This window comes from Macrotis lagotis, chromosome X (genome assembly GCF_037893015.1).
Source record: "Macrotis lagotis isolate mMagLag1 chromosome X, bilby.v1.9.chrom.fasta, whole genome shotgun sequence".
In the NCBI taxonomy this organism is placed as follows: Eukaryota; Metazoa; Chordata; class Mammalia; order Peramelemorphia; family Peramelidae; genus Macrotis; species Macrotis lagotis.
In genome coordinates, this window is record NC_133666.1 from 548,152,915 (window position 1) to 548,166,097 (window position 13,183).

General features: G+C 33.1%; 1 protein-coding gene across 6 annotated transcripts in view; it reads left to right on the plus strand.

Annotated features, from left to right (window-relative positions):
• DPY19L4 (dpy-19 like 4) overlaps positions 1–11,553 on the plus strand; it is a 67,636-nt gene extending 56,083 nt beyond the window's left edge. For 4 of the 6 annotated variants that reach the window (XM_074200263.1, XM_074200266.1, XM_074200264.1 and 1 more), the window contains exons 16-19: positions 184–266; positions 3,010–3,142; positions 6,526–6,684; positions 8,037–11,549. In XM_074200263.1, coding sequence (XP_074056364.1) covers positions 184–266; positions 3,010–3,142; positions 6,526–6,684; positions 8,037–8,201 — 540 coding nt within the window. In that variant the 3' untranslated portion in view covers positions 8,202–11,549. Of the gene's footprint in view, positions 1–183; positions 267–3,009; positions 3,143–3,423; positions 3,525–6,525; positions 6,685–8,036 lie in introns of those variants that run through there. The other 2 variants (XR_012471362.1, XM_074200267.1) reach the window with 2 other exon arrangements.
• The last annotated feature ends 1,630 nt before the right edge of the window (positions 11,554–13,183 follow it).

Here is a 13,183-nt window from a genome sequence, read left to right on the forward strand (position 1 = left end):
GTAAAAATAGACAATTCATTGAAGGAGAGCAGACACCTGTGACTTTCTTTTCTTCAATGAAAAAAGTGTTTGTGCTATTTTCTGCATTTCTTTTTAATATCTTGATTCATTTAAATTTTATGAAAATATTTAGAATTTTTAGTTTTTAATATATGCCTTTTGATGCTTTTGTTTGCTTTTTAGTTTTTCCCAAGAATAATGACAGAACTTTCAGAACTACAAGAATTCTATGATCCAGATACAGTGGAACTTATGACCTGGATAAAGTAAGAATTGAACTTAAGAAATAACATAATTTGTCCTGTGTGATATAATTTTAAAATGCTTTATGTGTTTGACTGTTTTAATTAATTTTTATTTATTGTTAAATGAGTGATTCAAAGGAAGAAGCATCCCCAATTGAAAAGTTAATTGTTAGATATGTTTAATCTTTGAAATTTTCAAATGCTGATTTTCATAATAAAGCAAATTTTCAGCTCTCCAACAGTCTAGCTTAAAGAAAAAGATTTGTAGTTTGGTAAATTTTTTTTTTTTGGCTAATATGCTTTGACAGATACTGCAATTTTGTATTTAAACTATACTTGAAAAAAGTGAGTTGTCTATAAAATGTGTTATTTAGTTTAGCAAATATAACCTGAATGATACTGGTCAAATCACTTGACCTCTTTGGACCTCAGCTTGTTCATCTGTAAAATAAAAATAATCAGGTGACCTCTGGAGTTCCTTCCAACTCTAAATCTATGATCCTGTTATTACAGGATACTAATAACAGTGCAGTGGAAAGAGCCCTTGTCTTGTACTCAGATCCCAGGTCTTACACTTACTAACTCATCTGTATCATGGAACCACTAATTATATCAGTAATACCCACCTCACAGCATTGTTCTGAAGAAAGTGACTTTTACAATTTGATGAGTTCTATAAATGTAAGCTAGTATGCTTATCTAACTTTATTTTTGTTTTTATTTTGTTTTTTAAATAAAACTTTGAAATTTTATTAAGTTCTTGTTATATATGAGATGCTCTGTGGGTACTGAGGCAAAAAAGAAAGGAAAGACAGTTGCTGTTCTCAAGATGTTTACTACTTTGTTCAGGAAAAGATGTATAAAGATAACTTTGATCCATGGATGATGAGAGAATTGCAAATGCAAGATCCAAGCTGATTGCTAGGGGAAGTTTAAGGAGGCCAGCGCCCTTTCAACTTTTGGAAGTCAGTGAAGGCATCCTGGGGAAGTAGTTTCTGAGCTGGCTCTTCAAGACAGGGATCAACTAAAGAAGGCAGAGATGAATGAAGGCAGCAGAGCTTGTCCCAGATATAGATGAGTACATCCAAGGACACAGACAGGAGATGATGAGTTGAGAGCCCAGCTTGGCTACATCAAAGATGATTTAAAACAGATCCATAGCTGTTGCTGATACCTGGAAAGCAGGTGCAGCCATATTGTGATAGGCTTTGAGTACCAACATCAGTTTAAACTTTATATGGTATTGGAAGACCACTGGAGATTTTTTAATGGAGGAATAATGTGATTTGATGTGTGCGTTAGTTATGTTCAAGTCATGTAAAGGGGTGGAACATGGAATATAGCACAGTGTTAGGCACAAAGTAGACACTTTAAAAATGTTTACTGACTGATGGAATAGACTGGATTTCTTGTGGTCATCCTTAGTATAGACTTAGCATGGATCTTGATAATCGAACAGGAGTGAATGCTTTTTGGTTTATAAGTTTAAAAGGTATCCAAATTGCATACTCTGACTCATTTTGTAAATCACTCATTAATGTTTCAATAAGTATCTACTTTGTACTAGGCAATATGCTAATATAAGGGAGAAAACCTAGTAATCATTTACACATTTTAATAGCTTGGAATTAAATATAAACAAAGAAAAATAATTTTTTGTACTTACTTTTTTACAAGCACAAAAAATTTTAATATCCAAGTGAGAATTGTCCCTTATACAATATTTGGTAACATTACTCAAAAATAGTACCTTATAGCTAATTGACTTTTAATAAAATATTTTTAGAATTGAATTAGAATTGAATTGAATTGAATAGAATTAGAATTGCCATTATTATCAGATGCCAATCATGAGAAAGTTTGTACTATGGAAAGAGTTCTGGAGTTGGAGTTAAAGTCATCTGTTTTGTCTGAGGTCTGTTAGTAACTAGAAGAGTATGATTCTGGAAAGGTAAATTAATCTCTCTGGCCTTACTTTTTCCATCTATAAAAGTGAGAATGTTGATGTAAATAATTTCTAATGCTCTCTTCCACTGTGAAATGAAGCTCTTTAATAATATATCCTTAGTAGTAGTAGTAGTACATTATCTTTTCAGGATTTTTCTTTTTTGAAGTAGTAATTCAGAGCCAGGAAAGACTCTACCTTATATTGTATCATATGCTGCTTTATAATCTTTGGCAAAAGACAAAGTGGGAAACCCATAAAGTCACAAGACTTGAGTCTTCTTTTGGGGTCTATAAATGCTTCCCAGTAGAGTTTCTGCAATGGAATTCTCAAAGTATTAAAAAACAATCAGCCTTGGTGCTTTTATAATTATACTTTGTACATGTAAATATCCTTGTTAAAAAAAAACCATATGGGGAGCAGCTCGGTGGCTCAGTGGATAGAACACTTAACCATGGAGTCAAGAGGAATAGAATTCAAATTTGACCTCAGACATTTAATTCCTATTTAGCTGTATGACCTTGGGCAAGTCACTTAACCCCTTTGCCTTGCAAAAAAAACCCAACCATATGATCTCAAATTGTGACCTAAATGGTACCTATTTTTTTCTTTTGCTAATGTGAACCACATCTTAAAACTCATCTTGAAATTCTTGGTTTGCATCTAACATTATACAGTCCTGCTTATATGATTACTAAGCCAAAGGAATCTCTTGCTGTATATAATGTACAGTTTGCCAGTCTTTTATTGTTGATATAAAATATTGCTTTAATTAGTATTCTTGTCTGTTTAATATGTAAATCAATGTTATTTTTGCAGAAGGCAGGCTCCAGTTGCAGCTGTGTTTGCAGGGAGTCCACAATTGATGGGTGTGATTAAGTTATGCACTGGATGGATGGTGACCAATTTACCTCTTTACAATGATGAAGACCTTCTGAAGAGAAATGAAAATGTAAGGTATTCTCAATTCTCCATCTGGGGAACCATTTGGGGACTTGGTTCCTTATCATAAGTCTTTTAATAGACTACACTAATTAAGGTGTTTGTAAATATGCATATGTTTAGCTGATTGGAGAAATAGGAAATTCCAAAGCAATTTTAGAAAATTGAGTTTAAATAAGCTCTTTTTCTCTTAAGGCTAATACTAAACAACCAAACTAAAATATTAAATAATTATTAGACGAGCCAAATTTAAAGCTTATCTTTTACTAGGTTCTTTGTTTATTAAAACAGTTTTGAAAAAATCCAAGAAGCAAGAGCACAGTATCCTGAGCTCCCTTTTTTTGGAGCCCTCCTACCATGCTGACATTGAAACATTAACTACTCCTCTTTGGGTATGGCAATTCATCTAGTTACATAGTCATTTAAATGTGTCATCCTCTGGTTTACATCTTTATATATTTTCCATAAGTGTGAGATATTGTATCCTAAGCACTTTGCAAAAAACCCAGGCAAAACTGTTTTCCTTCAATTTACCAGTTTTGTTAATACTATCAAAAAGAGGTAGGGGAGGGGAATGGGGTGAAAGGGAAGGAAAGAGGAAGAAGTAAAGAGAATGAGAATGGTGGTCTGGTAAGAACTCATTTTAGTCTAATCTTGAATCCATGCCAATTCTAAATATTTTCTTCCTATTCTACATGTTCAGCAAACACCTCTTAAATGATCTTTTCTAGACTTCTCCCAGGGATTTAAATTAAGCTCACTGTCCTGTGCTATATAGACTTTATTCTTTCCCCCTTTCTAAATATGGGGACATTTTACCCTTTTCAATGCCTCTCCCATTCTTATGATCATTCAGACTATCATGGACATCTATTCAACAAGCACTTTTCCAGTTTTTTTCTTTCCTAGGGATGTAGTTCATCTGAGTCAGGTGTTTTGAATTCATCAAGAGCTGCTAGGTTTTCTCTTACTATCTTTTAACTTATACTCATTATCATCTATCTCCTCAGTGGCCATTTGCTTTATGTCATTTTCAATGAAAGGTCATTCTGCCTGACAGAAAATCCCATTTCTCTTTGATAGTCCTTTTCCCCTCTAATATATCCAATTTGGTATATCCCTATTGATCTCTTCAGACAACTCTTTTTTTTTTCCTTCTTGATGCACTTGTTTCTCTTCAGAATTTGATTCTTGAGAATTCTCCATCACTCTTGGAACAACTTCTCATGTAAGATTTTAATTCTTCATATCTAGCTAGCCTGCCTCTGAACTCTTTGAAGTTACCTTTCATCCAAAATCCTTTTTAAGCAGCGTAACATTTTAAAGTAAGATGATGAGGAAAAAAGATCTTAGTAAAGCACTCAGCACTGTGCCTGTTATGTAGGCTGCGTTATATAAATGCTTATTCCTTTTCCCCTTCCCTCCCCCTATCATGTATTTTGTCATTTTCCCCACAAAGTTCTACAAATTTTCACTCTAGCAACCAGTTTCTAACCGTTCATTATTTTAAAATACAGAGTAGAATTTTCACTTTGATTCTTCTACCTTTTGAGGAATGAAACTGTCACTTAAGACAAATCAAGAGGTTTTTGCTGATCTGCTTCTGGGACAAGGAGTGAATTCCTACAGGTTTATAAATAATTAAAATGTTCTGTTACTATTAATTACTTTTGTGCCCAGCTCATGAATTGAACAGAAGGGAAAATAAACTGAATTGCCTTCTAGAAATAGCACAATTATTATTTTTTGTTCCAGAAAATTTTTTTGACATTTTAACATTTTATTTGTTTTCCAATTATATACAATAGTAATATGTGCCCATCATTTTTTGCAAGGCTCTGAATCCCACAATCCCCCCACACACACACACACACACAGAAGGCTGTCTGATAGTCTCTACATTGTTTCCATGCCATACATTGATGTAAACTGAATTTGTTACAAGAGTAAGAAGATGAGAAACCTCAAGAATAGAGAGAGGAAAAAAAAACCTTGTACTTCAGTCTGTGTTCAGATTCCAATGACTCTGTCTCTGAGGTGAGTTGCTTTCTTTATCATAAGTCCACCAGAGAAGTTGCTTCAATATTTTTCCCACAGTTGCTGTTACTAGCTGTACCTCCATCTATTCCCCACTCTCATTTATTCTATTCTCTCTCTCTCTCTCTCCCTCTCCTTTCATCCTGACCCTATCTAAAAGTGTGTTGAATCTGAGTACCCTGTCCCTCAATCTTCCCTCCCTTCTATCACCTATTCCCCTGCTTCCCTCCCCCCATTGCCCCTTATCTCATCCTTTCTCATTTTTCTCTGGGGTAAGATAGATTTCCTCTCCCTATTACACTTAATACTTTAAAAAAAAATCTCTCTCCATGTATTTATGCTATTTAATTCATATTTATTATCCATCTTTAAGTACCAGATGGTAAATTTGATGGGCAAAAGAATCTGGGTTACCTAAATATTGTATCTCCCCAGTGCCTGGTGAGCATAATAAATAAATAAATAAATTTTACTTTGATTAGATTGAATTGATTTTAATTGCTTTAATTGAATTGCTTTAATAATCATCTAAAGCCTAAATCAGAACCATGTTTATAACAAAATAGAAACAATTCCTAATGAATTTCTTCCAAAGTCTAGTAGTGAATGAGTTTCATTTTTGGCCTTCATTTAAACTTTTATAGAAATAATTTTGGGGACTTAACTAAGAAGATTCCTTTCAACACCAGTGTGTCTCAGTAATCTCATTATCTGTTCATCAGAATTTGTCTCTCCAGAATTTCCTTCAGTGCTTAGTTTTGCTCTGCTTTAGTTTCATATACAAACTTCAGGAAAGAAGTAATACTCTTGGTTCCTAATGGCAGCTTGGTGGTGCAGTGAATGGAGCACTGGTCTTGAAATCAGGAGGATGGGAGTTTGTATCTGGCATTAGACACTTGATAATTACTAACTGTATGATCTTGGACAAGTCACTTAAACCCGATTGTCTTGCATCCTGGACCATCTTCAGTTGTCCTGATTCTTGTCTGGTTACTGGACTCAGATGGCTTGGAGGAGAAAATGAAACTGGTGACTTAGCACAGCATCCCTCCCTCACTGAAATCCAATTCATTTGCTTACATTTTGAGCAAAATTTAGCTCATTTTCTAAACCTTACAGTATTTAGTCTTCACCCCAGTTGAACCACAAAAATCATGTAGCATTCTTCTTGACCTCCCTGATCTTTGCACAAAGGTATTGAATACATAAACATTAGATGGTTGGCATTTTCATGCATTTTGAATTCATTTTATTCTGTAATTATTTTATTATTATTTAATTATTATCTAATTATTTTATCTAACATTACCTAATTATTTTATAATTATCTAATTATTTTATTCTCTAATCTGATAGATCTATCAAATCTACTCAAAGAGGTCTGCTGAAGACATTTATAAGATACTGACATCCTACAAAGCTAACTACTTGATTGTAGAAGATGCAATCTGCAATGAGGTGGGAACCATGAGAGGATGTAGGGTTAAAGACTTGTTGGATATTGCAAATGGCCATGTAAGTAACTATTTGAAAGATTAAATACTTATATTTATCTTGGCATAAAGAAATGAGGTTCAAAAATTGATTTTCATACTTTATTTTTGGTATTTATATTTAAAATATAAGCAAAGATATATAATATTTGTAACTATTACTTGATTACAAACTTGACTTGGATTTACTCTGTCATTTCATGTTTCTTTTCTATTCTCTTCTTTCCCAGCTGTATATATAAAGTATTGCATTTATGTATAACACTACTTATAGTTATGATCTTTAGCTGTTAAATGACAAGATGAAATTGAAGCAATTCAAAAATTAGCGCTTGGCATGACATCTTATAAAACATTTCTTTGAAAGAAGTCAGTTGGTCAGTAATTACAAAATGGCGGAGTGATATTAGAGAGTGCTGATTTGTGTGCTGATTGAATGATATTAGAGAGTGCTGATTTCCTTTATTTTAATTCCTTCCTTTTTTATATTTTGATTATAAACCTCATTCCCCTTAGATTTTGCAAAACTCTCTTGCCCTTTCAGTTTCTTGTTTGCTCTCACTTTCATTTTCTTTTACTTTTGTAGATAAAGGTTTTAAATGTTTTTCAAATTGGACCCAAGCTTGAGTCTGGTCCCAGTAAGAGTCCAAAAATGGAGAGTGGAGTGTAAAGTAGATTATCTCCATATCTACCCTCGTCCCTGACATCTTAGTTAAAGTATAAAGATTTGTCTTGGATAAACTGCAGTCTTAATTTTTCACACAGGTAATTGAGAGTTGACAATAACTATACGAATAGAGATTTGCACTTATGATCATTTCTCAGTTTTTTCCTACTCAAATTTGATAACCAGAAAAAGATGATTTATGAAATCAGAAGGGCTATGGACTTTAATTTTGAAAATGAATGAATAATTAATTTTGGTTTCAGCACTCCTATTATGGAGCCCAAGTGTTGATTAAATCATTTAGTAGAACTATTCCTTGGTGACCAAATAAAAGCTTACTCTTGAAGATTAATAGGGAAGCAATGTGACTTAATAAAAAGAGCCTTGAATTTGGAGTCAGGAGAAATAAGGATTTACATTATGCCTTTCACTCTGCTAGCCATGAACCTCAATTTCCTCCTCCTTAAAATGGGAAGTATTCTTATCATTCTTCCCCCTTAAGGATTGTTGGGAGAATCAAATGAAAATGCCTTAAGATATCACTTTTTAATATTGAAATGTCATACAATACATAAATACATATATATGTGTGTGTGTGTATGAATGATGTTAGTAGTGTTCTTTGAAAATTTTGCTTCTTATATTTGATTTTACCCTAGAGCTGAAGTAAGCATTTTTAATTTGCTGTTTTGTATCTTTTGGTATAGGTGGTTTGTGAAGAAGGTGACAGTTTTACCTACTCAAAATATGGACGATTTTGCCACGAGATTAAAATTAACTATTCTCCATATGTGAATTATTTCACTAGAGTATACTGGAACAGATCCTATTTTGTATATAAAATCAACACTGTGATATCCTTCCAGTCCTGAAAAATAGCAAAGCCTTCTTTTCATAGACTGATATAACATGAAGAGGAACGAGACGCTATTTTCCTACTTATGTGTTTTTTTTTTCTTTTCCCCTTGCTTTGTTACCAGATCCAGAGTTTTAAAGGCAATATAACATCAAAACTTAAGATGTTTGTAATGTAGCATATCTTCCAGTTTTTACTTTACCAATAATATAATCTTTCTTTTGCATTGGTCTGTTTTACCTTCTAAAATTCTTTGACGTCATCCCCATGGATATTTTACTAAATAAAGTATATTAGAAACCCATTATCACATGGATTTGAATATAATGGAGGTTAAAACGTAATTACATGCAATGAAACCTTGATATAGGCACAATTGAACTTTAAGGGAATTATTCTTGTACTGTATACCATGGTATATGACTTTACTAAAAAGAGTTAAGGAAAATAACATGTATAGATAAATAGTATAGGGCATTATACAAAGGGAAGTAGTCTTTTAAAATGACATGAAAATTTGTTCTAGTGTTCAAAATCAAAATATTTATGATATTCATACAAATAGTTTGGTTTTTTCTTAAGTATTGCTTATGGATACATTACTTTCTCAATATATCCATGCATAATACATTATGATTCTTTGTTATTATCATTATTATTATAATTGTGTAGTTAACTTTTGTCACAGTGAAATAATCATCCTTTTGAATCCATTTTGATCATGATAAAAATAATTACTGGTGCCTATATTTTTAATATGCATTTGAAAGACTATTACCATATATTTAAAAATATCAATTTAGAAATAAAATCTGCTTGAATTCTTCTTGTCAGAATTTTTAATATCCCTTAATCTATTGCCAGCTATTATAATGGTACAAATAATTTTGTTGTCTTCATTAAAGAAAATTGATGCCCCTAAATTTAACCTGTCTTAAAGTGTAATTCCATATGCATTAAAAAAAAGACTTAAAATTACTCATGATCTCTGCTCTTAACCACATCTATGAACTTATGGTTACTTATTTTTAAAAATATACTCCAAATGAATTCTTTGCCATATAACAAGCTCTCCTACAAATATCAATACTGAAAACTAAGTGGTCATTTTAATCAGCTTTTTAGATTTGTCATTCTTAGAGTTTACAAGTCTTCTTGTATTCTCTTTAAATTTGTTATTTTTTAATTGCTTACAATATTTGCTAAACTATCAGAGTGTTTTATGAGCAGTGGCAAACTGTAGATATGTTTATGTTCAGGGTGTAGAGAGAATGTTTCATTTTCTTCCTCATACTCTTGTACAAAATTTTTCAAGAGTTTTTGGTTATTAGAGAAGTGCTGAAATTACATTACTACCATTAAATGCATTAAAAAGAAGTGTCCTGTCTTCCATATGTATGTTGTCTTTTTGAAAAATCATGTATTCTTTTACTGGCTATGAAATGGTGAATGCATTGGTGTTGATGGATTGATGGAGTTGTCATGAACTTTATTATCAGTTTCAATAGTCTTCACATGCAGTATTGATGGATTGATGGAATCGTTATAAACATAGTGTCAGTTTTGTTAGTCTTCATTTTCATATTTATAATTTTATAATTATAGTAAAGTATCTTTAGGTGATGTACTTCAGTTTAACTATTTGTACTTCTGAGGTAATGAATTATTAGTCTTTCACACTATTGAATTTGTTAACTGGACAAATATTATCTATCATGCTTTACTGCACAAGTATGTCAGATTATATAATAAAAAATTCTAAAATTAGATATGTATTGAGGATGTCAAAAAAAACATTAATAGGAAATTTACCTCTCAGTGCATCAAAAAATTAGCTATTGAGGTATTCATTAATTATTTATTATTATTAGCAACATTGATTTTATGATTGTCTTATGTTGCACTGAATGAATTTGAGGTCTTTAAATTAAACTAAAATTTTCTTCTACTTTCACTAATTGCTTTGATAAACAGATTCTTTAATAGAGTCAAATAAATTTCTTGTTGAATTTAAGAAAATATTTTCATGCAGCAGGTGTTAAAAGAAAATATGAGCTCTTGAATAGAAAAAATATATTGGACATTAAATGACAAATTTATTGTGTACAATTTTAGTGTGTACTAAAACCCATCAAAATCTAAGTAACTTTGGGTAGAAGTAGCAAATCTATGTGCTGATTTCTGCCTATGAAATAATAACCTCACTTGTGTCTTTACAATTTCCTTTATGTGGTAACATGCCTTTTCCTGTATATTTCCCCTTGAAAAAGAAAATTTATCAGTGTTCATAATTTTAGTTCAAAGAGTGAGAAGTATTTATGAAGAAATTCAAATATGCTTTGCTTTTGCTATTTCAAACTTGTTAAAAATTAAGTGCCTTGATTACTGTTTTCAACTTCTAGAAGTTATCTATTTTCACCTGTTTTCTCTAGGCAAAATTATGGTAATATTTCCTTAATAATCCCATTTTCTAGGCAGTGCCTCATTGTGTTGTGTTTGTTATTAGCATTAATTATTGGACAAGACGGTTCTTAATACTTTTAAGGCCATGCTAACTAAAATATTTTGATTATTTAATTAATGCTCCAGAACTCCAGGTTAAAAAACAGAAAGGAAGAAAAAACTAACTGGCACATTTAACAAGACCTATGACACAAAATCTTTGTTAAACTACTCTTAGCAATTCTTGTTCCTGGCATCTTTGTCATTGAAGTTTTTGTTAGACTTATTTTATTTCAGGCTTAATCTGTGTTTTGTATGTACAATACTTGATCAAAATTGTATCAGTCTCAGCTGAGACCCTTTTCAAGAATGCCTATCTAAACTACCAAAAATCACATAGTAGTAGTAGTATGTTCATTTTTGTAATTTCAAGACTTAAGAACAAAGCTAAGCTGGAATACAGAATATAATAGTCAAGTCAGAAAAAACTTTGGCACATATTTATATGCTTAATCTTAAATCTGTAAGCTCAAACTTTTCTGAATTCCTATTTAAAATAAACTGAAGGAAAACTGAAGCTGTATGAGAATTCTCAAGTTATACTATATTCATATTTACTTTTGATGGTTTCATGGGAATTTTAGTCCTTTTTTGCCTTTGAACTTTAATGTATACTTTTTATATGATAACTTATGTGCTTCGCTTTACACACAATGTATATAAATTGATTTTTTTCAAATAAAAATATTTTAAGTGCACCAAGGACTCTTGCTACTGAAGGGATCCCAGTTTTTCATCTGTAATTCAAGAACCTTCTGTGAAGCAAATAACAATCCCTAGTTTCTCCTTTTGTAAATCTCAGCTTTTTCATGTAGAATTTAAAGTAAATTATTCCTGCAGCAAATTATTATTAGTATAGTCCCCTTTAATATAATAGAAAATAGGATTGTTATTCAAAATGAATATCCACACATATATATATATACCAATATTAATTTGATTCCTTTATCTTAGTTATTCTCAAAAGAAAACTTGTATCCTTGACATGCATTTCTCCACTATTATTTTGCTATTTAAGTACAAAGCTTCTTGATACTGTTTTAAAGATAGAATTTATACCTCTTGTATCTCATTAGTTTTTCTATTCCAGTATCTATGGGTGTCAACTATAAGAAATTGAAAGTGAAAATGATCAAAGTATGGATAATATCTCATTAGAATAGTACTTCATTATCACACTATTTTGTTCAACTGAAATTGAATTAAATCTAGAAGTTCTAAAGTTTCCTTACCTATCGATGTTCATTAAAGATTATTTGGGGGGTGGAGCCAAGATGGCCACAAGAAAGGATCCTGTCTTAGGCGCTCTCTCTCATAAAACTCATAAGCTAAAGACTCTAACTAAACTTTCGAGAGACAGAACCCACAGAGGAACCCAGTGAGACAGTTTTCCTACTTAAGGTAACCTGGAAAAGAGCAGAAAGGTTCTGCTCCCCGGGGTTGGAGGGGCAGCCCGCTAGAGCAGAACTCCAGCCTCCCGGAGGCAGACCCAGGGTGCTGGGAGCCACAGCGGGGAGTCTCCTGAGCTACACCCCAGGGGAGTACTGGGCACAAAGTGGGAGAACAGCTAGGGAACCTCTGCCAGAGTGAGCACGTGTAGCCCAGCCCTGAGGACACACAGTGAGCAGCTTGGCCAGCACAGCCCAGATTCCAGAACAGAAGCAGGTGGAGCCAGTAAGCTGGAGCCCCCAGGGCATGAGCCCATTGAACCTAGGGAGGGGATTGGAGAGAGAGAGAGAGAGACTGCAGAGATCTGTCCTCTGTCCCTGGAACAGGACTCTGGGGTTCTGACCACATTCAGATGATTGCAGCCTAGGCCTCCCCCCATAGAACAGCAAGCCCCCCCCACCTCAGCCCTGTAGCAGAGGGGGGCACATATGGTCATTCACAGACCAGGAGGGAGGACAGAGCCTCACATACTGAGACCCTTGTGGGAGTGTCCCAAAAGCTCAGGAAGCACCCCAAAAACAGGCTAAGGCTGGGAAAATGAGCAAGCAGAGAAACAAGAGGAAGACCATTGAGAAATATTTTGCAAATGAGCCCAAGAAGGATCAAAATAGTCTGAAGATGAGGAAGCACAAGCTCCTGCATCTAAAGACTCCAAGAAAAACAGAAATTGGGCTCAGGCTATGACAGAGCTCAAAAAAGACTGAAAATCAAATGAGGGAGTTGGAAGAAAAACTGGGAAAAGAAAGGAGAGAGATGCAGGAAAAACATGAAAATGAAGTAAGCAGCTTAGTCAAGGAAATCCAAAAAAATGCTGAAGAAAATGGCATGCTAAAAAACAGCTTAGGTCAAATGGATAAAACAGTTCAAAAAGTTATTGAGAAGAAGGCTTTAAAAAGCAAAATTGGTCAGATGGAAAGAAGAGATAAGAAAATGCTGTGAGAAGCATGAATCCTTCAGACAAAGAATAGAATTCAGGGAGATTAATGAATTTACCAGAAATCAGGACTGAATACTTCAAAACCAAAAAAATGAAAAATTAGAAGAAAA